Source organism: Adiantum capillus-veneris, chromosome 13 (genome assembly GCF_014529385.1).
Source record: "Adiantum capillus-veneris isolate H3 chromosome 13, ASM1452938v2, whole genome shotgun sequence".
NCBI classification, from domain to species: Eukaryota; Viridiplantae; Streptophyta; class Polypodiopsida; order Polypodiales; family Pteridaceae; genus Adiantum; species Adiantum capillus-veneris.
Genome location: NC_140943.1, coordinates 23,126,198 through 23,152,424, shown reverse-complemented (window position 1 = coordinate 23,152,424; position 26,227 = coordinate 23,126,198). Strand labels below are relative to the sequence as shown.

The window sequence follows — 26,227 nt, the reverse complement described above, 5'->3', positions numbered from 1 at the left end:
AGTTACGGGGAGTAAAAGGCCTTTCACACGTTTGCTGGCAACGTTGAGCTGATGGCAACAATGACTTTCCAGGCTCATTAGCCTAGAAGAGTGGCAGGGGTAGAGAGAGCAATTTGGAACTCTTACCAAAATCGGCAAAGATACAAACCCATTGGCAGCGTTTGTTGAGCTCACGATGCACAGTTTAACCCCCCCTCGCCTATAACCTTGACCCAACAGTGTTCAGGAAAAATGTGTCTCAGCTTAATATCGTGCCGTTTTCAATTTCAAAAATGCCGGTTAAGGGCAAGTGGAAAAGGAGAAATTCCACCCCAAAATAGAGAAAGTGACCTAATTTTCTAAAAAATTTCCTCTTGGCAAGGAATTTTGTATGTTTGAAAAAAAAAAAGATTTTTCCCAAACACTGAGCTAACTTCGAGGTTGACTCACCAATCTAGCGTGCGTGAGGTAGTGAGTTCAAGGCTTCGGGCCCTAATTTGGTCAACGCTATTGACTATTTCGACACCTTTCCTGCGCATGGAGATTTATGCGGTTCAACCATGACGTAGATCTTGTGAGTCGTGACTTGTATTCGACCGAGCCAACAGATCTTGTCAATTCGCACCACATGCAGGTGATCACACACACACACACACACACACAGAGAGAGAGAGAGAGAGAGAGAGAGAGAGAGAGAGAGCAAATCTTAAGAACATGTCACCCAATGTTTTCAATTTTGAGATGAAGCACAACGTTGATGATGAATACAGTAAACACCAGTTGCAACGCCCACAAAAAGGGCTGCAAAGGCTCGGAAAATAATGGAAGCAAAATTTCTTCATGGGGATGTATGATAGTTCTGTAAATGCAGCTACCAGATGGCAGTGACTTCGACAGCGGTAACTCGGCAAGCTGATGCAGAATGACATCTACCAAACGATATTACAGAATCCAGATGCAGCTTGTGATTAAGGATAACCCATATACAGGCGGCAACTTCGACGCAAAGAACTGTGCGGACTGAATGCAGAATGACCATCAAACCATACGGAATCCAGATGGTTGTGAGGAAAAATAACCTATCCATATACATACACACACACATATCAACAAGTATGAGAGACCACAGGCTTGCCTTCTAGCTCTTTCAATATAATAAGACATGACGGCTCTCACCGAGCCAGACCTGCCTCAAATTCATCTTCTTCCTGCCCCCCCTTCCATTCACCAAAAAATTTGCTCTTTCTGTATAATTGTCTGTAGACCAACATCATATTCTCAGCACATCCTTCTCCTTCTTCACACTTGCAGTACCTGCCCCTCAACCCTGAGGGCCAGAGAATGGGGAGGACCATATTGCTGCACGGACGAGGTCGTAGATGCAGACATTCCCTCCACTATTGCACCTTCTTCTTCATCAGCAAAGGGCGTGCTGCCATTTATACCCACGCCTACTTCAAAATCCGATGAATGTAATTGGCGGGCTTCCTCATTTGCACCATCGCCCTGAGTTGTCAAGCCGAGGATGCCTGCAATGGAGGCGAAGAGAGAGGCGAAAATTGCAGCCTTCACTTGGCCGCGGCGAGGAAGGGAGCGGGTCGATGCATTTTTGCGGTGGGCAGAAGAGGAGAAAGAGGAGGATTGAGAATATGAAGCGGAGGAGGAGGAGCGAAGGGAGAGGGAAGCCATTGAAGCTTTTATGCAGGGAACTGCGTGTGGGCAAGAGCGTGTTTGCGGGTCGGTACGAGGAAGCTTGGTGGAAAGACAAGCACCGCCCCCAAAATGCTTTATAGACCCTGTAGGCTGCCTGTGAGCCTGATGAGCCCTGAGGGATAATGGATTTTGATGGGGCCTGGGCCCACGCGTGGCATCTCTTGTCACTTGCGCCATTTTTGCTTGGGGAGGGAGGCAGTGACTTGCTTGCGTCACGCGTTGCGTTGTGTTGGCCTGCCAGGTGCCAGGTGGCAATGTGGCATGCATCATGCATTATCACACCCTCTTGACATTTCCACCTTGCTCCTTATTACGCACATGCACCTATACAGCTTAGCCTCACTTCGAGGCTCGAGTCTCACTTGGAGGCTCGAGCATGCTCCCATTGGTTGGAGCCCCATCCCACCTAGCTCTTCTAGAGGTTAAGTGCATCTATCGGTCACCCGACGTGATACAACATTAATAAACAATTACCCTTTTCCCCAGGCCAAAAGGTTAAGTGCATCTATCGATCATGCAATGTTGTCGTCTCGCTCCTCTTTCATGATGGGAAAAAGAGCAAGAGGATGCAAAATAAGCTTATTTGACGTCCAAATGTTTATTGAGCACTGACCAAGGCTCGATAACACGCAAATTTTGCTAAATGTATGCTAGATGCGGCTTTAAAGGGCCAAAATAGTTTTCTTCAAAGTTTTGGATATCTATGATCATGGAAAGTTAGTGTGCATACAGTTAAACATGTACATGTGCTTGGCACTGGCTTGGTCGTGAAGCCCTTACAAAAGTACATTAAGTTCTTGATGAGCTTTTTGCCTCGAATGTCATGTTTGGGAATGACATGACCTATGTATATACCCAATGTGGTGTGCTTTCAGGGGAGGCCCCCTGCCAATGGCCGCCCAAAATCCAACGCAATAGAGGAGGGTGTGGCTACTGGGTGTGAAAGGGGTGGAAAAGAAAAAAGATGGGGGTGATGGCAGCGAACGAGGACATAGGGGGGGAGAGCAGCACTCACAACGACTGTAGCGATACTCGGATGGCTTCGATCAAGAAGCGAAAAATGTCCAGCGGGCCATGGTGTTCGTATTCGGTCTGAGCCCCATTGAATTCAGTGCATGTCCAAGCCGACATGCCATGTCATCAAGGGTTTATTCGTGCGGTCCCTAGCAACGACGGCGTTGCTTAAGGAGGGGAGCTATTTTTTAGAAGCTTTTTGGAGTAGCATGCAAAAAGGGAGGAAAAAACGTGAAGCGGGGAAGTCATTGAAAATTGTGGTGGGGAAAAAAGGACGAGGAAGTAAAGGAAGGGAGTTATCGACTAAGCTTCGAAGGACCCTCTTCCTCTCACTCTCACTGAACCTTGACAAGGCTTCAATCTCTTGATCTTGGAGAAAAGCGACACACAGGAGGGAGGAGGAAGCCGGGATATAAGGAAGGAAACCAAGGGAAATCCAAAAAGACGAGGTGAGGACAAAGCAATCTTTCTCTCTCTCAAGCTTGGAGAGAAGAGGCGTGAAAGAGACAAGGAAAGTAAGCTCGCTCTCTCTCGAGCTTGGAGGGAAGGATGATACTAAAGAGATTTCTTGTTGGCAATTGAAGAGAGAAGAGAGACACGAAAGAGAGCTTTTCGAGCATCGTCGTCGAGGTTCATGCCAAACTAATTTGGCTTAAACTCTTTGTAAAGGGAGCTTAAATTCCTTAATTTTGAGTTAATCCAATTAACTGTGTCGTTAACAACCCTTGACAACCGAGCGTCGATTCTTGTCCGTGCTATTAATTTCAGCTATTTTGTGCTTCGTTTCCATTTCAAAGTGGTTATTAGCCTACCGTGCGGTGTTGTGCGTCTCTCCCTTATCTCTTTTCCCATAGCCAGAGGCCCCGCGCTTTCTCGGCTCCGCTTTCGAATCCCATATCCCCTGACAACGTGACACAACATTTGTAAACAATTACCCTTATCTCCTCTATTTCTTGACTCCAAATCGGTGCGCAAGTCAATATGATGCTCTCTGACCTACAAAACCCTGTCGTCGCCAATGCGCTATAAAAAGTGTTTCTCGCGGTGCTTTTTGCATGGGGTTACTATAGCTTGCCCGTGACCCCATAAGGGTCACGGACAAGGGTTGTAAGTGCTGACAGAGACACTTTTATGGGGTTACTATAGCTTGCACGTGACCCCATAAGGGTTGTAAGTGCTGACAGAGACACTTTTTTTAGTAGTGTAGCGCCTTGAGCCATTGTAGACACCAAGTGCGACGATGCTCTTAGCCTCTAGTCTCAAATTAGCACTCATCCCCTCTCACGCACGTTGATCAACGTTGCTTTTTGACAGGTGTCCTACTAATATTTTGATACTTTGCCCCTTTTACATCGATGAAATTGTAAGCTACCTTTCAAAAAATTCATTAAATCACAAACAAATAGCAAAAAATGTTGGAAAACAAGGGCAAGGGTGTCCATCAAAAATCAACCCTCATGTCTCTCCTACTAGTGGCACAATTGAAACTTGCTCACCTCAACATTGGTAGATGTATATATCCATCATAGACTGTTTCAAAACAACATTTGTTGCTTTCATACTGTCAACGCTGGCCTATTTTTGGCTGAGAGTCGACTTATAATGTAATGAAAATGGCCTATAAACTTTGAGAATAGCGGAATTAAGAGAATTAGAGTGAGCATTTTCATGAAACTACTTTGGGAACATAGAGGGTGAGCTTAATTAGCGGTAGCAACATAACCATTATACTTAATTAACTTAGCATGAACAATACTTTTGCAAGAGAGAGAGTAAGAGAACTTGACAACAGTTGAGGATCGGATTTATGTGGAGCTGGTCCCCCTCCAAAAGGCTTTTGTATTATAGATTCTCCCATCAAGAGAGACTTGGCACAATACAATCTTTGTGTTCCTTGTGACGTAGGTGATGCAATGAATATGGAAAGCTTCATGCATCACGAGCATGACATAAACTTGTAAAAGCATTAACCATCCCCGGCCTCATAGTCCCAAGGCCTCAAACACCGTCGAGGGTGGAGAGAGCTAGCGGGGAATAAGGGTAGGGAAGAGGAAGAAGAAATAACATACAAGAAAGAGATAGTTACTCACTTATCATCACTCTTCTTGCATAGCATAGCATGATAATGATGATGCAGAAGATGGCAAGCTTAAGCATTGAAACATGGCTCTTGGTTGGATTTGCATTCCATAGCCAAGAGTGTTGGTGTAGGCTTTCAACTTCTCAACAAGCTTGGAGAAGGAGATGGAGCTCTTGCACTTTGCCAAGCAAGAATGAGCATGTGTGTGTGTGTGTGTGTGTGTGTGTGTGTGTGAGAGAGAGAGAGAGAGAGAGAGAGAGAGTATACCCCCCAAGCACACCCCTAGCTTGCTTTGGTCAACCCCCCCTTGTAGCTCATGATGGAAGTTGATTAGACCCCTACAAGCCTAGCCAATCACATGCATGATGTATATCAAGCAACCATGCTAGCCTTGGGACAAGTGTCCCCCTTTCCCCTTTGAGAGAGAGGACTTGATAAATGCATAAACAATTAATTAAATTAGCTAAATTATCATTGGACCCCTTAAGAGTCCAACCAATTATGAGGGCAACATGGAGAGGAACTTGACATGTGTCCTTGTTGCTTCTTTAGACAAGGCTTGACTTGTGTGAGGGTGTGTGTATTCTCTCTCATGCCCCTACAATAAGGGCTCGCCTCCCCATGAGTAGGGATTATGGTTGACTTTGGGAACACCTTAAGTCTCTCAAGCACCTTAGTCGTGAAGCACCTTAGTACGTCTCTATTCCTCGAAGAATAGGTTAAAGGCCTCTATACCCCGGATAGGCAGGAGCATGGGATTTATACATGACTTTCTTACGAAGGAAGTGGGTAACACATAGCCTATTTCCATGGACAAGATAACCATCCTGCAAGGTGAATGGTTCTTCTTTCTTCCCCAATGCAAGGGCTGGCATTATGCCTTAAACTCAGGGTCAGTAGCATACTCATCTATCATAGAAGATAGATAATTGTGAGTTGCTATAGACACCGCATTGACTCTTGGTCATCATGAAAGTGCATCAGCCACTTGATTGTGCTTACCAACAATGTGAGAAATATGACAATAAAATTGAGAAAGAAAATTTGCCGACCTCATTTGTTTGTCGGAAAGCTTGGTGTAACATTTAATGGCCTAGTAGCTTGTGTGTAGCGGAAAATAGCATAAACATAGTGAGCATTTTATTAGAATAGATTCCTAATGAGAATAACAAGAGTGCTTGGGTGGAGAGAGCAACAAAAAGTATAACACCTAGTTAGAAAGCATGAACAATACTTCAAAAGAGATAGAAATTAAGCAATTGACAACAATTGAGGACCGGATTTGCATGGAACAGGTCCCCCATCCAAAAAACTTTGTATTATAGTTTCTCCCATCAAGAGATACATTTTACAATACAATTCTTTGTGTTCCTTCAATACTAGCTATTAATATGAAGATGGAAACTTCAAGCACTAAGCACGACACTTATTAAACACAACATCAATTCCCTCATGGTCTCAGACCCAAGACCTCAAACACCTTCGAAGATGGTGAGAGCTAGCAGGGTATGAGAGTAGATTGAGAGGAAGAAGGAGTATTCTTACGAGAAAGATATACATCTCCTCACATAATCACTCATATTAGCAAGCTTAGCTTAGTAATTAGCATGGTAGAGGAGATGAGCATGCATTGAAGCTTGGCTCTTGGTTGGATTTTCATCACAAAGCCAAGAGTTGTTGGTGTAGGCCTCCCTTCTCACAAGCTTGGAGTAGGTGGTAAGCTTTCCATTAAAGCTTAAGAAGGAGTATTCTTACGAGAAAGATATACATCTCCTCACATAATCACTCATATTAGCAAGCTTAGCTTAGTAATTAGCATGGTAGAGGAGATGAGCATGCATTGAAGCTTGGCTCTTGGTTGGATTTTCATCACAAAGCCAAGAGTTGTTGGTGTAGGCCTCCCTTCTCACAAGCTTGGAGTAGGTGGTAATCTTTCCATTAAAGCTTAAGAAGGAGAGTGAGAGTCTTCTTGCTTCACACATTGATTGTGTGAGTGTGTAAGTGAATAATGCCTTGAGAAAATCAGCCCCCTCTCTCTCTTGGTCGACCCCCCTTCCTAATTACTCATGCTACAGCCCTATTGGACCTCCCCATGCCTAGTCAATGGAAATTAAGCAGCATACGTGATAGCCTTCTGACATGTGTCCCCTTTTGTGAGAGCTTTAGGTAATTACATAATTCAACTAAACTCTCATTGGACCCCTTTGCCTCCTGGCCAATAGGAATCAGGCAAGCCATTGGGCTGTTGAATGCTCATTGAACCCCTTGGGAGACTGTCCAATAGTCTTTTAGAGAGCTTAATTCTTATTGGTTCTTTTATTAAGTGTTTTTAAATTAATTAAACTAGATTTACTCTAGCATAATTCTCATTGGTCCACCTCCAAGGCCATCCAATAGGAATTGAGTACACCTTGTGGGCATCTAGGCTAGGGAGCTAACATGTGTCCCTCATTCCCTTTGTGTAAAGGGAGCTTGTGTGTGTGTGTGTGTGTGTGTGTGTGTGTGTGTGTGTGTGAGTTTCTCTTTCATCTCCTACTTCTAGGGCCCGCCCCCTCCTATGTAGGGATGGTTGAAGACTTTTGGGACACACACCAAGCATCCAATTTCCCTAGGCTTTTGACCTTTGGACACAACCTTTGAATTTCGCATTTTGGAAGTCTTAATGGGCTGAACCTTAGGGTCTTTTGAGCCCATTTTTGCACATAGCTCTTTTGCAGATGGCCCCCCTTTGGATCCCTATTTTCCTTCCTTTGGATCCCTAATATGGCCGGTCTGCTAACTTAACCAATATTCTAGCTTTTTCTCAACTGGCACTTCCCCATATTAAATGATCAGTTTAACGTGAGAAAATCATTTAGGAGAATTAGATATTGATTATTATGACATTACCTCTCTCTTGAAATCATAGTCGTCCTCGACTATGGGGTAGAGAAAATAAAGCATATTCATTAGTTCTTTTCCTGGCAGGTAGAGGATCCCTATTTTACCCTACGACACCGTTCCAGAATGGATGACTAGTCCATTTGGCGCTTGAAAGCCTAAGCTGCCGCAAGCATGTCTGCACATTAGTCCTATCAGTCTTCCATAGTAGAGTGACAAGCTCTACTTGGTGTTCAGGAGACGTCATCTCCGCAAACTTGATCTAAGCATGCATACTACTTCATTTTTGTGCACAATAAAGAAAAAGAGAGTCTTATAAGACAAAAACTTTGTTCATTTTAAACATTTGTACATTTGCTTACTCTTGGGAAGCATTGTAAGCATTGACAAGGTTTAGGTTATCCTTTAATTGTATGGCTTGCATCCATTTAGCATCTTCAAAAGGATAATTCATAAACTTAATAAGGGATTGTCGGATAGTCTTACAGCCTCTTAGTACCTTGTCTTCATGTCGGAGAATGGACTCGGGCTGCAGCACCTCTTCTTGGTCCTCGATCTCCGGTGGGTTTTCAATAGTTGGTTCTTGAGGTGGCTCTCCTTTGTAGGGCTTTAGTAGGCTCATATGGAAAGCATTGTGTATGAGCCAATGGTTGGGCAACTTGAGTTGATAGGCCATCTCATTGATTAGCTTAAGAATATGGAAGGGACCATAGTACCTTTTTGCTAACTTAGCATAGTAGTTTTGGTGTCTTGTAGGATTCTTGCCCGTGGTGTGCCTTAATCGAGCCTTGGGAAATTTGAGTAAGACCCAATCTTTTTCTTTAAAGGCTTGGGCTCTTTTGTGCTTATCAGCGGCAACCTTTTGCCTTTGTTGTGAGATAGAGATAGCATCCTTAATCTTTTGGAAAGATTCTTGTAGGTCTCGGCTATACTCATCTGCAGCGAAGATCTTCCCGTGTACCTTAAGTAGCAGGGGACTTTAGGATCTTCCCTCAATTACCTCAAAAGGTGATTTTCCCGTGGAAGTATGTACAGTGTTATTGTAGGCATACTCCACTAAGGGTAAGTACTTCTCCCATTGGGATCTTTGATCTACTTCCATTACATAGGCTTTTAGTAGACCAAGAATTGTTAGGTTAGCTATTTAGCGCCGAAATAGAGAGAGAGAGAGAGAGAGAGAGAGAGAGAGAGAGAGAGAGAGAGAGAGAGAGAGAGAGAGAGAGAGAGAGAGTGTGTAAAAACCCAAATAATAGCCTAATTTTGTAAACATTGCAAAGCACCGGTAGGGGCTCAACAAATTGGCACTATTCAAAGCACCAAAGTTTGAGAAAAATGTGTCTCGGTCAGGGTCAGCTTAAACTCGTGTCGTTTTCAATTTCAAAAATTTCGGTTGAAGGCAAGGGAAAAAGGGGAAATTCCGCCCCGAAATATAGAAAAATAGTGTAAAAACTCAAATGATGGAGCTGATGGACAAGAAGCATTAGGTGGGGGAGCCGCTCTCTTGGCCCTAACCCAGCTAGGCATATCCCACAATCAGTGCATTCCAAGAGACGACATCCTACACAAGAAGCTTCTCAAGCACTTGTTGTGCTTTTCAAAATGCACAACATTTGACATGAGAGAGAGAGAGAGAGAGAGAGAGAGAGAGAGAGAGAGAGAGCCTTTTCAATGAGCTTAATCAATGAGCTCTGATAATGGTGGGGCTCGCAGAGCTAGAAAAAAACCTAGGTTTGATGTAATCCCACATGACAAAAACAATCTATTGACGGGGAAGAACTAGGCTTGAAGCCAAGAAACAATTGGCAAACTCAGTTTCAAAAGCCAGGAGGAGGAGGAATTGAGCCATTGCTCATTATCGACGGATCAACAGACAAATAAACAGGGTGGGAGAGGAGCTTATATGTGCTATTTTGCAGTGATATGGAGCTCTGATGATGGTGGGGATCGTAGAGCTAGAATTTTCCCTGAGGACATTCAAGGGAAGGAATTTTGTATGTTTAAAAAATGTTTTTTTCCGAATCTTGAACCCTAGCATTTCATAAAGCACAAAAAGTGCTTTCAATGAGCTCTGATCCCACTTACAAATTTTGGTATTTACCTTTAAATTTAAATTTGAACTTGAGAAAACCTACAACCTATAGAGAAATTTAGTGTAAAAACCTTGAATTCTAGCATTGCCTTGGTTGACATGTATGCCAAATGCCATGCACTTCATAAAGCACAAAAGGTGCTTTCAATGAGCTTATTCTATGGGATGTCCTCTCTTGGAGTGCACTCATTGTGGGATATGCCTACACATGAGTAAGGGAGAGATGAAGAGAGAGAGAGAGAGAGAGAGAGAGAGAGAGAGAGAGAGAGAGAGAGAGAGAGAGGGATGGAGCTCATGGACAAGAAGCATTAGGTAGGGCAGCCGCTCTCTTGGCCCTAACCAAGCTAGGCATATCCCACAATCAGTGCATTTCAAGAGACGACATCCTACACAGGAAGCTTCTCAAGCACTTTTTTTGCTTTCCGAAATGCACAACTTTTGGCATGAGAGAGAGAGAGAGCCTGTGTGTGTGTGTGTGTGTGTGTGTGTGTGCGGGAGCCCGCTCGATTTCACATTATGCCCATAGGAAAGTGAACAACCTTTTGCTATGGCCATAGGATGCACATAGGCTTTGGCTATTGCTATCTCTATGGCCACCTTGCGCCATCGAGAGGAAGGTATAGAGAGATGGATAGTGGAAAAATACAGAGAGAGAAAAACATGTATAACCCAGTGCTAAATATATATCTTATTCTTAGAGTAATGGAGCAGTGCTTACCTCTGGAGGAGATTCTTCGGAGGTGATATTTTCTACCCCAAAGAGAGACCCAGGCAACAATTTACGAAATGCCAAGCGCATTGCCTGAGGTGGGGATGGACCTGCAAAGAAGAAAATTGTAGATGGATTAGGTATCATCCACACAATATGCTCCAAAATTCAAGCCTCATGTGAGAGAGCGGAGGCATCACAGGTTTCCTATAGAGAGAGCATTCACTGGTTGAGCCATTCATAATATGAGCAAGGGGTTTATCTTCATCGTCTAGAGGAGCGGATGCAGCTACAGATCAATGGTATTTTGCAACAGCAGAGCTCAGTGCAAGGACAACTTTCTCACATAGAAAGCAACCAGGCAAAAATCATGAGTCTCTTGGAGAGGTCCCTTCTTGACAAGGATAGCATGGATTTCAAAAGCATTGTGCCTGAATTACAAAGCACTAGCAACAAATTGACTGCCGTAGCAGTACAACATACTACAGGTGTCTCCCGAAGTTAGATCTATCTCAAACAAGCTCCATGCATTGGTAACGACCCATTGGCCCAAGAAGGGGATTAATGTCGTTGGAGATGTTCCATCCAGTTCAAAGCAGGGAAACCCTTTCAAGAAGTGAATTATGTAATCGATAGTAATACTCGCTTCTTTCTCATTTATAGGCTTAGCGGATCTATATTTTGGTGGCTTTGGGGATATTGACTACATTTTGGGGGAGGCTTATGTATGTAGTGGATACCAATTTTCTCACAACTCTTGGTTGTCTTCTTTGGATACTACATTCTCAGAGGATCTCCAAAAAACATACTCACTTCTTTCCCATTTATAGGCTTAGCGGATCTATATTTTGGTGGCTCTGGGGATATTGACTACATTTTGGTGGAGGCTTATGTATGTAGTGGATACCAATTTGCTCACGACTCTTGGTTGTCTTCTTTGGATACTAGATTCTCAGAGGATCTCCATAATTGTAGTATTTTTGTTGCCCCTTTGTCTTTTGAGTCACACCTCCCGTTCCCCGCCCCCCCTCGCCATCTCTCTCTCTCTCTCTCTCTCTCTCTCTCTCTCTCTCTCTCTCTCTCACACACACACACACACACACACACACACACACACACACACACACACACAAAGTATTCTAGGTGTGTGCAATGTCTGACTTCTTTCTAGGTATGACAAATGTGAAGCACTTCATAAAGCACAAAAAGTGGGAGAGAGATTCCTATATAGGAGGCCGTCTCTTTGAATGCATTGATTGCCAGATATGCCCAATTTGGGTAGGGTCAAGAAGCTCTGGTCTATTTTTGGCAGATGCAAAGCAAGAGTGTCTCTCCCAATGCAATCACATGCACACCATTGCCAATGTGGTATTTGCTTTTGATTGCGTAAATGGAATGTACACAACAATTCAAGCCTCAATGCAACTCTACCAACTCAAATGGGCACTTGTCACCATGGTAACTCTTCATAATGAAGCACCTCGGGGATGATTTGGATGCACCTTTGAATCTGTCTTGATGCAGGTTGCCAATGGCCAATAATGGGTTAACTTGGCACATCTGCATCGACTGCGGGAATCCGACTGACGTGCAAACTGACGCGTTGTAACTGCAATGGAAAATTGCCGACTGAAACTCCGGCCTTAACCTGTCACCATGGTAACTCTTCATAATGAAGCACCTCGGGGTTGATTTGGATGCACCTTTGAATCCGTCTTGATGTGGGTTGCCAAAATGGCCAATAACGGGTCGATCGATAATGGGTTAACTTGGCACATCTGCATTGACTGCGAGATCCCGGTTGACGTGCAGACTGGCGCGTTGTAACCGCAATGGAAATTTGTTGGCTGAAACCCAGGCCTTAATCGACAATCGTCAATGGGCTAATCGGATGGACTCGCTCCCCCAATTATATCCTTAGTAGTAGTTAGATGAGATATAGAGAGACAGATATGGAAGTATATAGACATTTACCATGTGGGTTGGCAAGCCTCCTCTCACTGACTCCTTCAAAGAAAGATAGACGTAGTTGGGAAATCCTTTCTTCTCCATACTCTCTTCTTAATTCTCTAGATACTAACTTGTATATATCTGTGAGTACTTATAAGAGTTCTTTTTTGGACAGATGGCTATTGGTCCAAAGGTGTTGTCTCCTGGACATGCAAGACGTAGTAGGATATGTCAAGCCTCTTGAGCTACGCGACGTGCAACAGCGTGAGATAGAGTTCGACGTTCTCTGGGTGAGATTGAAGTGACTCGCTTGCAAGATTTCCACCATTTGATAAACGTGAATCGATGCAATGAATTTCCTCAGGGAAGGATTGCGATGGATGTAGATAACGAGTCAAGTCTCTCGCAAAGTTATGTAAGGATTGAAGCGGAAGACAATTTGGAAGCCAATAATGGAGATGTTCTTGAGGAGCCTATAATTGTCTCTAGAGAGGGAGATTACTCCAAAGTTGAGACACTTTGTCTATCTATCACCTACTTATATTCTGAGACCACTTCCTTGATGCATATCTCTATGTTGTCTCTTTCTCATGAAAAGTGTATTCTTCACAACATAGGCAACTTGGATTTTGCATGTTCCTTTTGTGGTGCTTTAACTTGGAGAACAGAAGCAAAGACCATTCGCACATTTGTGGGGAAGAGTTGTTGCAACTCAGGAAATGTTTCTTTGCCGCCATTAAGTGAACCTCCTTTAGAATTAAGGGAATTGATGCACGGGGGCAATACTAGAAGTAGAAAATTCTTGAAACATATCAGAGCATACAATAGTGTGTTGGCATTTGCTTCTTTGGGAGCTCATATAGATGAATCTCTCTGCCAAAGAAAAGGAATCTATACCTTCAAGGTGCATGGGTTTATTTATCATAACATTGGTCCATTGATGCCAGAAGAGCGATCAGGTCAAATCCCTCGCTTTGCTCAGTTGTATTTTTTTGACACTGAGAATGAGTTGCAAAACAGAATGAGTCACGTTTCAAAACTCAAACCAGATGTTTTGGAAATCTTGCAATCGATGATGCATCGAGTAAATCCATATGTTCAAGCTTTTAGGGGGTTTGCTACAATGGTCCAAACTTCCAATATTCCAGAGATTAGGATGGTCATTACTGAGAAGCGTACAAATGGCTGGCAATATGTTGCTCCAACAAGTGTGGAAGTTGCTACAATCATGCCTGTCGGGGTGAAGAGAGAAACATTGGCCATCGTGATATTGTGTTGAATCTTTTGGGTGGTGGTCTAAAAAGAATCTCAAATTGCCATGGTCATACATACCTCTATTATATGTGTTGCTATTTCCAAATGGTGAAGAAGGTTGGAATCCTTACATACCCCAAGTGAACACAACGGAAGTAAACAGAGAGGGAGTAAATGGAACTACAAAGTATATTTCTACCATGGATTTCTACAAGTATAGATTGCAAATTAGAGATGACACAACACAATGTCTTTTACGTGGTGGTAGGCTACTGCAACAATATATTGTTGATGCATATAGTTGTATGGAGGAGTTGAGGCTTTTGTGGGTTTGTAATCATCAAAGTGAACTTCGCAGTGAGGTGTATCAAGGCTTGACAGATATGGTTGGAGCAAGAGATGGAGCAAGGGATGATAGAGAACTGTTATTGGGTGCTAATGTTGGAAGAAGGGTTGTATTGCCTTCTTTGTATGTTGGTGGCCCTCGCTATATGCACCAGCTATACCAAGATGCCATGGCAATTGTACGCAAGAGAGGAAAACCTGATCTCTTCATTACATTCACATGAAATCTTGGATGGAAGGAGATACAGGATGCATTACTGCCTGGACAGACATCCAATGATCGTCCTGATCTTACTGCCCGTGTTTTCTACCATAAGTTCAAGGATTTGATGGGCTTGCTGATTAAGAGAGCTATTTTTGGTAAGGTCATTGGACACATTTCTGTGATTGAGTTCCAAAAGAGAGGCCTTCCTCATGCTCACATTCTATTGATACTTGCATCTGAGCATAAGCCAACAGAGACATTGCATTATGATAAGATTGTGTGTGCAGAGCTTCCTGATAAAGTAATTTTTCCAAAGTTGTATGATGTTATCAGTCGGTGTAATGTGCATGGCCCGTGTGGAAACTTGAATAAGAATGCTCCATGTATGAAAGATGGAAAGTGCAGGTTTAAATATCCTCGAAGCTTCAGCGCGTCGACTACTGTGGCTAGGGATGGATACCCAACGTACATGAGGAGGGATGATGGAAATTACACTGTTCGTAATAAAGTACAAATGTGTAATAAATGGATTGTTCCATACAATCCATTTTTGTCAATAAGGTACAATGCACATATCAATGTGGAGGTTTGCTCCACTATATCCGCTATGAAATATCTCTACAAGTAAGTGTATAAGGGACATGACAGGGCCACTGTTGTTCTACAAGGAAGTGAAGGGCTTCTAAATGAAGTTACAAACTATCTTAATTCACGATATGTATCAGCATCTGAGGCTATCTGGCGTATACTTGGGTTTCATATGCATCAAGAGAAACCTGACATACAACGGCTCCAAGTTCACTTGCCTCATCAAAATCAAGTCATCTTCAGCGACAAAGTGACTGTACAGAGTGTGGTGGAGGGAGAGGTCAGCAAAAAGACAACGCTCACTGAGTGGTTTGTTGCAAATCAACGATATCCAGAGGCCAACGATTTGTTGTACATAGACTTCCCAACAAAGTGGGTTTGGAAGCCAGCAAGTAGAACATGGACTCAAAGACATATTGGTGACATGATTGGAAGAATGTACCACATTGTTCCCAATGCTGGAGATTTGTACTATTTGCGTATGTTACTCAACATGTGCAAAGGATGTAAGTCTTTTGAGGATATTAGAACCTTCAATGGACAAGTATATGACACATTTAAAGAAACATGTAATGCACGAGGATTACTGCAAGTTGATGATGAATGGTTTCTTTGTTTGGAAGAAGCTTCTTTTCAACAAACATGGCAACAATTGCGCCGGCTGTTTGTAGTCATTTTGGTTTTTTGTGATCCAATACATCCTGGTGCATTGTAGAATCGCTTCTGTAAGGAGCTTTCTGAGGACCATGTATATCATATCAGGGTTCGCACAAATGATGCGAATATCTGTGAACACATGGCTCCAAACCAAGCTTTATCAAACTTAGAGACACTACTTCAACACTATGGAAAGAGGCTCTCGGATTATTCTGGAATTCCCCGGGTGGATCACACACTGCAAACTATGAGTGAGCATGGAGTGCTTGCTGAAGAGTTCATGTATAACAGAGAGGAACAAAGAGTATTGTCTGCTAGAATGGAATCATCTTTCAATGTTGGGAAAAGGGAAGCTTACAATCGGGTTTTACAAGCATCTAACATGAGCAGAGGGACTGTTTTTTTCTTGGATGGGCCAGGTGGAACGGGAAAGACTTATCTCTACAATGCATTGCTCGCTTGGATACGTGGAGAGTCCAAAGTTGCTTTGGCATGTGCATCGTCTGGGATTGTAGCACAACTTCTCGACAATGGAAGGACTGCACACTCTAGATTCAAGATCCCTATTGATATAACTTCTGAGTCCACATGTAACAGTAAACAGCCAGCTTGCTGAGTTGTTTCGAATGAGTTCACTGGTCATATGGGATGAAGCCCCCATGGCTCATAGACACGCTTTTGAGGCTCTTGATAAGACACTAAGAGATGTCATGAAAAATGACATGTTGTTTGGTGGAAAGGTTCTCCTCCTTGGTGGTGATTTTAGATAGATATTGTCATTAAATCTAATATCTAATATCTAATATCTAACCAACCCAAATGATTTTCTCATATTAAATTGATCACTTAATGTGGGAGAATAAACAGGAACAAGTGTTAAGATATAGACATGTGCTTATAGATCTATCTCAACACGGGGCCAATGGTAAAGGGGCCCAAATGAGAGATGGTCTATCAAAGAGCAAGGCTAAAAAATGGAGCATAAGACCTTAGGGTTAGCTTCATTGAAGACCTCCAATAATGTGTGTAAAAGTCCTTTGACCTTAGGTAAGCTAGGGCTGAGCTTGAGGTGCGGGAACCCGACCTAGCTCGAGGTGCTTGTCATGCTTGATGACTAAGGTGCTTGAGGTGCTTGATGATTGAAGTGCTTAATTATTGAGATGCTTGAGGTGCTTGACATGCTTGAGATGCTAAGGTTGCACTTGAGGTGAGAACCCAGCCCAAGCTTAAAGTGATTATGAGCCAAGCTTGTGGTGGGAACTGGGCCTATGCATGAGGGGCTTGAGGTGTCAAAAAGTCAAAGATTCAATCCCTACAAGGAGGGGGCGAGCCCTACATGAGGGGGGATGAGAGAGAACACCCACACACTCACACAAGGCATGCATGGTACAAATAAAGCAAAAGGGACACTTGTCAAGTTCCTCCTCATGTTGCCCTCATGGTGTGCCTGAAGCCTATTGGTTGGCCACCCAAGGGGTCCAATAATAATTTAGGAGATTTAACTAAATGATTTAGCATTTATCTAGCCATGTCTCTCAAAGGGGAAAGGGGGACACTTGTCTCAAGGCTACCCTTGCTGCTTGTAATGCCTCCCGCTTGTGATTGGCTAGACCTGGAGGGGTCCAATGAGCTTCAAGCATGAGCTACAAGGGGGGGTCGACCAAGAAAGCTAGGGGGTTTCTTAGGGGGTATACTCACCCACACACACTCACAAACACTCTCACTGTGTGCTATGCAAAGTGCAAGAGCTCCCTCTCCTTCTCCAAGCAAGTAGAGGTTGAGAGCCTACACCAACACTCTTGGATATGGAGTGCAAATCCAACCAAGAGGCATGCTTCAATGCTTAAGCTTGCCATCTCCTTCTTCTTCATTACTATGCTATTATATATGCTAGAAACAAGAGTTATGATAAGTGAGGAACTATTTCTTTCTCCTACGAAATGTTTCTTCTTCCTCTTCCCTACCCTCATTCCCTGCTAGCTCTCTCCACCTTCGAAGGTGTTGAAGGTCTTGGGACTGAGGCTTGGGATAGTTAAAGCTTTCTTCAAGTTTATGTTATGTTTGTGATGCATGAAGCTTTCCATCTTCATTGCATCACCTAGGTCACAAGGAACACAAAGATTGTATTGTAACAAGTCTCTCTTAATGGGAGAAATCATAATACAAATGCCTATTGGAGGGGGGACCGGCTCCATATAAATCCGGTCCTCAACTATTGTCATGTTCTCTAAATTCTCTCTCTTACAAAAGTATTGTTCATGCCAAGTTAACTAATTGCCATGATTATGTTGCTATCTTCAATTATGTTCACCCATTATGCTCACAAAGTCATTTCTCAAAAGTACTCTCATTAACTTCCGTTACTCTCAAATTAAATAGGCCAATTCCATTACATTGGATCAGAGCATTTGGTTTCTCTTTTTTTGCTTAAGAAGAGAAGTCCTTAAGTAGCCTATAAATGGTTGATGTTGTTAATTATATTAGGGTAAGTGGAACTGGGATCTATTATCGATTTTGTTGAGCCCACTATGTGGGGGATGGTGCACACCTCGTGAGCTTTGGACTTAATAATGGAGTCTTTTTAGACTTTATTGAGCCATAAGAAGTCCGAAAGGAGCTAGCCCTCGGCAACTCTGCTATGTTAGACTTACTCCTCTACTCTCTATAATTAACCACTTCGAGCCGTGGGTGTAGATACTTAAGAGCCGATTTTCAAAGGCTAAGAGGAGTGGCAACCAAGGTTTTGAATTGCCAAACCATACACTAAGTACATACATAAATTTTGTTAACATGGCTGACAATAATCAAGAGAGTATAGCGAACATTGATAGCTTTGATTTTGCACATGAAGGTGCTAATGATGATGCTCCCATGTTTGTGAATTATCTCGTTACTAGGTTGCAGCAAGCTATGGGCAACCCTGCTTTGCAAGCCGAAGTTACTCAACAACTTCGTGCTTATGGAATTTCCCTTCCTCTTCAAGAGGAGAGAGAGCTTAGGAGGCCTCTTGAGGAGACCCCCAAAAGAATACTCTCTCCCATTCGAGAGGAGGAATCCAAAGGGCAAGAAAGCAATGAAAGTTTAAGTTCCTCTGAAGATATAGCTCCACGAAGACGGCGGTCTAGACGATCGCTCACTCCTCCCAAGAGGAAAAGATCAACACATAGTCCTTCTTCTCATCACTCTGAAAGGCAAGAGAGGAAACAAAGGAAGAAAAGGGCTAGGAAGAGGTCACCCTCTTCTCCTTCTTCTTCACCTTCCTCCTCTTCCGATGAAAGTTATGGCTATTCTCCTAGAGAATACAAGAGGGGAGGACATCGCAAATCATTTCCTGCATGGCGAAGGTCACAAAAGCTAAAGAAGTTCAAGGAGGGATGAAAGAGTATCTCTTTTCTCACCTACGATGGCACCTTCGGTGCTACTGACAAAGTGTTGGCCTTCATCCAGCAATTTGATGCGGCCTTTGGAGATGAGGGCTTCACAGAGTCCTCCAAGATACGCCATGTAGCTATGCACTTTTAAAAATCAGCTCGCCAATGGTGGGCTAGCCTTCGTGGCAATGGTGAAGCCCCAAAGACATGGAAAACTCTACGAGTTTCCATCATGAAGCAATTCCTTGCAAGCGATGCAAAGGACAAAGTGCTTACCGAATGGCGCAGCTTGAAGCTCCTCTTCCATGAGTCTATCCACAAATATGTGGACAAGTTTTGGGATTTACATCTCAAGGCTACTATCTTTCAAAAGATAGACTTTGCCGAGCAAAGGAAGCAATTCTGTGCGGGATTACCTGAAGAGATGGCCGAATACATCAACTCTCAATGGCCTGGTACTATTAGCGAAGTAATCCATCACACCATGGTTGCTTCACGCATCAATTTCCATCAAGGGGCTAGACGTAATGTCAAGCCCATGGAAAACAAAGACAAAAATGATGCAAAGGGGAAAACCAATGTTCAAAATACTTCCCAAGCCAATTCCAACAACAACAACAATCGGTCCAAGGAGAAGGGAGTTTACAAAGGTAAAAACAAACTCTCTCCTGAAGAGCTTGAAGATTTTCGCAAGTACCATAAGTGTTTCAAGTGTGGGGAGCAAGGACATGGCTATCGTTCTTGCCCCAAGAAGAATATTCGCAATGAGACTCCTAGGGCTTCCACCATCGAAGCTCCAAAAGAGGACGCTCATTGCAAAGGATCATCACTTTCCTATTCTTGGGGAAAGGTAAGAGAGCATGATGCCTTCATCTTGTTTGACCCTGGCTCTACTCTCAACTTCATATCAACGGAGTTGGCCACCAAGTTGGGCATTCAAGCTTTTGAGATGGGAGATATAGTAGTGGCTGATGCAGATTTCAAGGGACAACAAGCCTCTGTTACTCCCTTGATTGGGAAGTTGAGGCTTCATGTCCAAAGCTATGTCAACAAAGAAGACTTCTTCATCTCTCCTCTCCAACATGAGGATGTTATCCTAGGGGCACCATGGTTTCATCGCATGGCTTCCAACATGAAGTTCCCTGAAAGGAGAATCTACTTCACCTACAGGGGAAAGAACATGTATATAGATGCTAGTGAGCGTGGTCGCACTATTCCACTTGTAAATCCTCTTGCTTTTGATAAGTCAATGAAGAGCTCAGTTTCTGCGTACATGATTTTTGTCAAAGAGTCTCTAAAAGATACTAATGTTTCATCAAATGTAAATGGTAGGAATCAAGAAGAGTTAGACTTGTCTAATTTTCTAAAAGGATTCCAAGATGTGTTCATCGATGATATCCCTATGGACTTACCTCCAAAACGAGGAGATGATGACCATCGCATTGAGCTCCTTCCTGGAAGCTCACCACCTAACAAGCCTCCTTATCGAGTCTCACAAGCTCAACAAGAGGAGATCATGAGGCAAGTACAAGAGCTGGTAGAGGGATGGTGAGGCCTAGTTCCTCTCCCTTTTGTTCTCCAGTTCTTTTAGTGCAAAAGAAAGATGGTACATACGGTATGTGTGTGGACTATCGAGCACTAAACCATCACTATCAAAAACAGATTTCCCGTACCTCGGGTAGAAGATCTGTTTGATAAGCTACAAGGCTCTACCTACTTCAGTAGGATTGACCTTAAGAGTGTCTATCATCAAATAAGGATAGTGGATGAAGATATCTTAAAGACCGCGTTTCGCACAACGTTTGGTCTTTATGAATATCTAGTCATGCCTTTTGGCTTGACTAATGCACCAACTACGTTCAATCGTTTGATGGAGAAAATTTTTAGACCATACCGCAAATTCACTGGAGTGGTCTTTGATGATATCATCATCTACTCCAAGTCTTTGGAGGAACATAAGCAACATCTCCAAGTGATTTTTCAAGCATTGAGGGAGAACAAGATTTTTCTCAACCAAAAGAAAAGCGAATTCTTCCTTCAAGAGATTCAATACCTAGGTCATATTATCTCTAAAGATGGTATCCGAATGGATCCATCAAAGTTAGAGGTAATAAAAGCATGGCCTAACCCAAGAAATCTACATGAGCTAAGAAACTTTGTTGGTATGTGCGCATACTATAGACGCTTCATAGCAAAATTCTCTCAAGTAGCAGGACCACTACACGACTTAACTAAGAAGAACATTAATTTTGTATGGACTGCTAAGGAGCAAAATGCTTTTGAAAAGCTCAAAGAGAAGCTTACTTCCCAACCAGTCCTCGTGCTTCCGGATCTCTCAAAGCCATTTGAGGTCCAATGTGATGCTTGTGGTGATTGCCTTGGAGCCGTTTTGCTTCAAGAAGGGCATGCCATAGCATATGAGAGCCGAAGGCTCAATGTTGATGAAAGAGTCTTGGGCATTTATGAGAAAGAGCTTTTAGTTGTTCTACATGTCCTAGACACATGGAAGCACTACCTATTGGGGTCTCCATTTATCCTACGAACCGACCACCAAAGTCTCAAGTATTTCATGACGCAAACCAAGATTTCCGACAAACAAATGAGGTGGGAAAATTTTCTTTCGCAATTTAATTTCCATATTGCTCACATAGCAAGTAAGCACAATCAAGTGGCCAATGCACAAAGGTAATGCGTTTTCTATAGCTACTCACAATGATCTATCCTCTATGATAGATGAGTATGCTACTGACCCTGACTTTAGAGACATAATGTCAGCCATTGCTTCGGGGAAGAAAGAGGAACCATTCACCTTGCAGGATGGTTATCTTCTCCACGGCAATAGGCTATGTGTTACCCATTCCCTTCGTGAGAAAGTTATGTATGAATCCCATGCTCCTCCATATGCGGGGCACAGAGGTATTCAACCTGCTCTCAGAGGAGTAGAGACGTACTTCTATTGGCCTACCATGAAAGTGGACATACAAGAGTATGTTTCAAAATGTGTAGTATTCCAAAAGACCAAGTATGATAGAGGGAAGCAACCTGGATTACTTTATCCATTGCCTATTACAAATTCACCATGGGAGAGTATATCCATGGATTTCATCTTTGGATTACCCAAGTCTATCCATGGTAATACAGAAATATGGACAATAGTTGACAGGTTCAGCAAGCAATCACATTTTATTCCTGTCAAAAAGACTATTAAGGCACATCAAATGGAAACTCTCTTCATATCTCAGATTTTCAAGCACCATGGATTACCCACATCCATCGTGTCAGATAGAGATCCTATAATGACAAGTAATTTCTGGAAAGGTCTCTTTGAAAATCTAGGAACAAGATTAAATTTCTCTTCGGCCTATCACCCACAAACAGATGGCCAAAGTGAGATAGCCAATCTTACGATACTCAATCTACTCAAGACTTATGTTACCGAAGTAGATCAACGCTCACAATGGGAAAAGTACTTACCTCTTGTAGAGTATGCCTACAATAATACTATACATACTTCTACGGGAAAAGCACCTTTTGAGATCATTGAGGGAAGACCTAAAAGTCCCTTGCTAATCAAAGTACATGGGAAGATCTTCGCCACCGATGAGTATAGCCGTGACCTACAAGAAGCTTTTCAAAAGATTAGGGAGGCTATATCCATCTCTCAACAAAGGCAAAAAGCTGCTGCTGCTGATAAGCACAAAAGAGCCTTAATGTTCAAAGAAAATGATTGGGTCTTACTCAAGTTTCCTAAGGCTTGAGTAAGGCAAACGACGGGCAAAAATCCTACGGGCCATCAAAAGTATTATGCTAAACTAGCAAAAAGATACTATGGTCCTTTCCAAATCTTGAAGCCCATCAATGAGACGTCTTATCAACTCAAGTTGCCCAACCATTGGCTCATACACAATGCCTTTCATGTAAGCCTACTTAAGCCCTACGAAGGAGAGCCACCAACTGAACCAATTATTGAAGACCCTCCCGAAGTTGAAGACCAAGAAGAGGTGCTACAACCCGAAGCTGTCCTTCGGCATGAAGACCAGGTACTAGGACATGGTAAGATTATCCGACGGTATCTTATTAAGTTCAAAAATTATCCTTTTGAAGATGCTAGATGGATGCAAGGAATACAGCTCAGGGATAGTATGAACCTTGTCAATGCTTACAATGCTACATTAGAGTAAGAAAATGTAAAAATTTCTTTTAAATGACTCATGTTTTTGTCTTATAAGACTAGTCCTCTTTTTAATTGTGCACAAATTTAACTAGTATGCATGCTTAGAATCATGTTTGTGATGACAACGTCTCTCAAACACCAAGTAGAATTTGTCACTCTACTTTGGGAGAATGAAATGGACTAAAGAGCACACATGCTTGCGGCAGCTATGTCTCCCAAGCACCAAATGGATTAGTCATCCATCTTGGAAAGATGTCGTAGGGTAAAAAGGGATCCTCTACCCGCTAAGTAAAATTGACTAATGACTAAGGCTTTATCTCTTCTACCTCATAGTCGAGGACGACTATGATTTCAAGAGAGAGGTAATGTCATAAAATCTAATATCTAATATCTAACCAACCCAAATGATTTTCTCATATTAAATTGATCACTTAATGTGGGAGAATAAACGGGAACAAGTGTTAAGATATAGACATGTGCTTATAGATCTATCTCAACACGGGGCCAATGGTAAAGGGTCCCAAATGAGAGATGGTCTATCAAAGAGCAAGGCTAACAAATGGAGCATAAGACCTTAGGGTTAGCTTCATTGAAGACCTCCAATAATGTGTGTAAAAGGCCTTTGACCTTAGGTAACCTAGGGCTGAGCTTGAGGCGCGGAAACTCGACCTAGCTCGAGGTGCTGGTCCTGCTTGTCATGCTTTATGACTAAGGTGCTTGAGGTGCTTGATGATTGAGGTGCTTGAGATGCTTGAGGTGCTTAATTATTGAGATGCTTGAGGTGCTTGACATGCTTGAGATGCTAAGGTTTCACTTGAGGTGAGAACCCAGTCCAAGCTTAAAGTGCTTATGAGCCAAGCTTGTGGTGGGAAATGGGCCTATGCATGAGGGGCTTGAGGTGTCAAAAAGTCAAATATTCAATCCCTACAAGGAGGGGGCAAGCCCTACATGAGGGGGGATCAGAGAGAACACCCACACACTCACACAAGGCATGCATGGTACAAATAAAGCAAAAGGGACACTTGTCAAGTTCCTCCTCATGTTGCCCTCATGGTGTGTCTGAACCCTATTGGTTGGCCACCCAAGGGGTCCAATAATAATTTAGGAGATTTAATTAAATGATTTAGCATTTATCTAGCCCTCTCTCTCAAAGGGGAAAGGGGGACACTTGTCTCAAGGCTACCCTTGCTGCTTGTAATGCCTCCTGCTTGTGATTGGCTAGGCCTGGAGGGGTCCAATGAGCTTCAAGCATGAGCTACAAGGGGGGGTCGACCCAAGAAATCTAGGGGGTTTCTTAGGGGGTATACTCACCCACACACACTCACAAACACTCTCATTTTGTGCTATGCAAAGTGCAAGAGATCCCTCTCCTTCTCCAAGCAAGTAGAGGTTGAGAGCCTACACCGACACCCACACACACTCACAAACACTCTCATTGTGTGCTCTGCAAAGTGCAAGAGCTCCCTCTCCTTCTCCAAGAAAGTAGAGGTTGAGAGCCTACTCCAACACCCACACACACTGACAAACACTCTCATTGTGTGCTATGCAAAGTACAAGAGTTCCCTCTCCTTCTCCAAGCAAGTAGAGGTTGAGAGCCTACACCAACACTCTTGGATATGGAGTGCAAATCCAACCAAGAGGCATGCTTCAATGCTTAAGCTTGCCATCTCCTTCTTCTTCATTACTATGCTATTATGTATGCTAGCAACAAGAGTTATGATAAGTGAGGAACTAATTCTTTCTCCTACGAAATGTTTCTTCTTCCTCTTCCCTACCCTCATTCCCTGCTAGCTCTCTCCACCTTCGAAGGTGTTTGAGGTCTTGGGATAGTTAAATCTTTCTTCAAGTTTATGTTATGTTTGTGATGCATGAAGCTTTCCATCTTCATTGCATCACCTAGGTCACAAGGAACACAAAGATTGTATTGTAACAAGTCTCTCTTAATGGGAGAAATCATAATACAATTGCCTATTGGAGGGGGGACTGGCTCCACATAAATCCGGTCCTCAATTGTTGTCATGTTCTCTAAATTCTCTCTCTTGCAAAAGTATTGTTCATGCCAAGTTAACTAATTGCTATGATTATGTTGCTATCTTCAATTATGTTCACCCATTATGCTCACAAAGTCATTTCTCAAAAGTACTCTCATTAATTTCCACTACTCTCAAATTAAATAGGTCAATTCCATTACAGATATTACCTGTTGTGCGTAAAGGGGGAAGAGAAGACATTGTCAATGCATCTTTGTGCCACTCATACATTTGGCAACATAAAGAAATCATGCATCTAACACAGAATATGCAAGTGGTCAATTGTTTTAGTAATGTTATTGAAAGAGAGTTTGTGCAGTGGACACTTGATATTGGTAATGACCATGTTTGTGATAGGGGCATACTTGATAATGTGGCTTTGTCGGCCTGCATGATGCTACCACAAAATAATTTGTAAGCATTGGTTGTTTGCATATATAGAGACCTTGAAACACAGACTTGCCATGCAACCTTTTTCAAGGATAGAGCAATTTTGGCTCCACAGAACAAGGAGGTGGATGCTATAAACAATTTGGGCTTGCAGCAATTTCCTGGTACTTATAAGGAATATGTCAGTGCAGGCTTAGTGTGTGAATCAAATTGTGATAGAATTTTATTCACAAGTGAGTTTGTAAATAGTTTAGATCTTTGGGGAGGTTTTCCACCTCATGTTTTACAATTGAAACAAAATGCTCCAGTTATGTTGCTTCGCAATTTGGATCCAAGAAGTGGTCTTTGTAATGGGACACACTTGATTTTTAAGCAAGTCCACAGCAAAGTGATTGAATCAGAAATCATTACAAGGTCACATGCAAGAAATGCAGTGTTCATTCCAAGGATTGATTTTCTCATGGGATCTAGAGAAGGTCTCCCTTTTGATTTGAGACGTTGATAAATCACTTTTGGCATGTACAAAGTAGCATTTATATGCATGGTCATATGTACAAAAATATGTAAATACATGCATTTGGGAGATTTGCAAAGTGGTTTCAAGTTCGAAAAAAGGTGCAACGTGTGCACATTGTAAATATGCGTGCTTGAGTGTCGGCAGTCGAGCATACGTACCTGCCTGAATAGGGTATCGCGGCCTTGGATATGGTTCTAAGTGGCTTATTTTGGCTCTAGATAATTTTTTTGAGCTTTCTAGAATGTAAATAATGCAAGTGACAAGTGTGGGTACTCTCATCCT

At 42.7% G+C, this 26,227-nt stretch overlaps 2 protein-coding genes across 2 annotated transcripts; one reads left to right on the top strand and one right to left on the bottom strand.

Moving 5' to 3' along the window:
* Positions 1–685: 685 nt before the first annotated feature.
* Positions 686–1,884, bottom strand: LOC147443704 (uncharacterized). Its single transcript, XM_086526505.1, has one exon. The coding sequence runs from the start codon at positions 1,867–1,869 to the stop codon at positions 1,279–1,281; it is 591 nt and encodes a 196-aa protein (XP_086382631.1). The 5' UTR covers positions 1,870–1,884; the 3' UTR covers positions 686–1,278.
* Positions 1,885–13,868: 11,984 nt separating this feature from the next.
* On the top strand, positions 13,869–16,079 carry LOC147443703 (uncharacterized). Its single transcript, XM_086528029.1, has 4 exons — positions 13,869–14,192; positions 14,253–14,779; positions 14,867–15,473; positions 15,522–16,079. The coding sequence occupies exons 1-4, from the start codon at positions 13,869–13,871 to the stop codon at positions 16,077–16,079; spliced, it is 2,016 nt and encodes a 671-aa protein (XP_086384155.1).
* Positions 16,080–26,227: the final 10,148 nt, after the last annotated feature.

What these genes read in the sequence shown, in the direction of transcription:
- LOC147443704 (XM_086526505.1), bottom strand. Translation starts at nt 1,869, where the DNA reads ATGGCGCAAGTGACAAGAGATGCCACGCGTGGGCCCAGGCCCCATCAA.
- LOC147443703 (XM_086528029.1), top strand. Translation starts at nt 13,869, where the DNA reads ATGGATTTCTACAAGTATAGATTGCAAATTAGAGATGACACAACACAA. An exon ending in ACCAAGATGCCATGGCAATT is followed by an intron (nt 14,193 to 14,252) that starts GTACGCAAGAGA and finishes CTTGGATGGAAG; the next exon opens with GAGATACAGGATGCATTACT. An exon ending in AATCCATTTTTGTCAATAAG is followed by an intron (nt 14,780 to 14,866) that starts GTACAATGCACA and finishes GGGACATGACAG; the next exon opens with GGCCACTGTTGTTCTACAAG.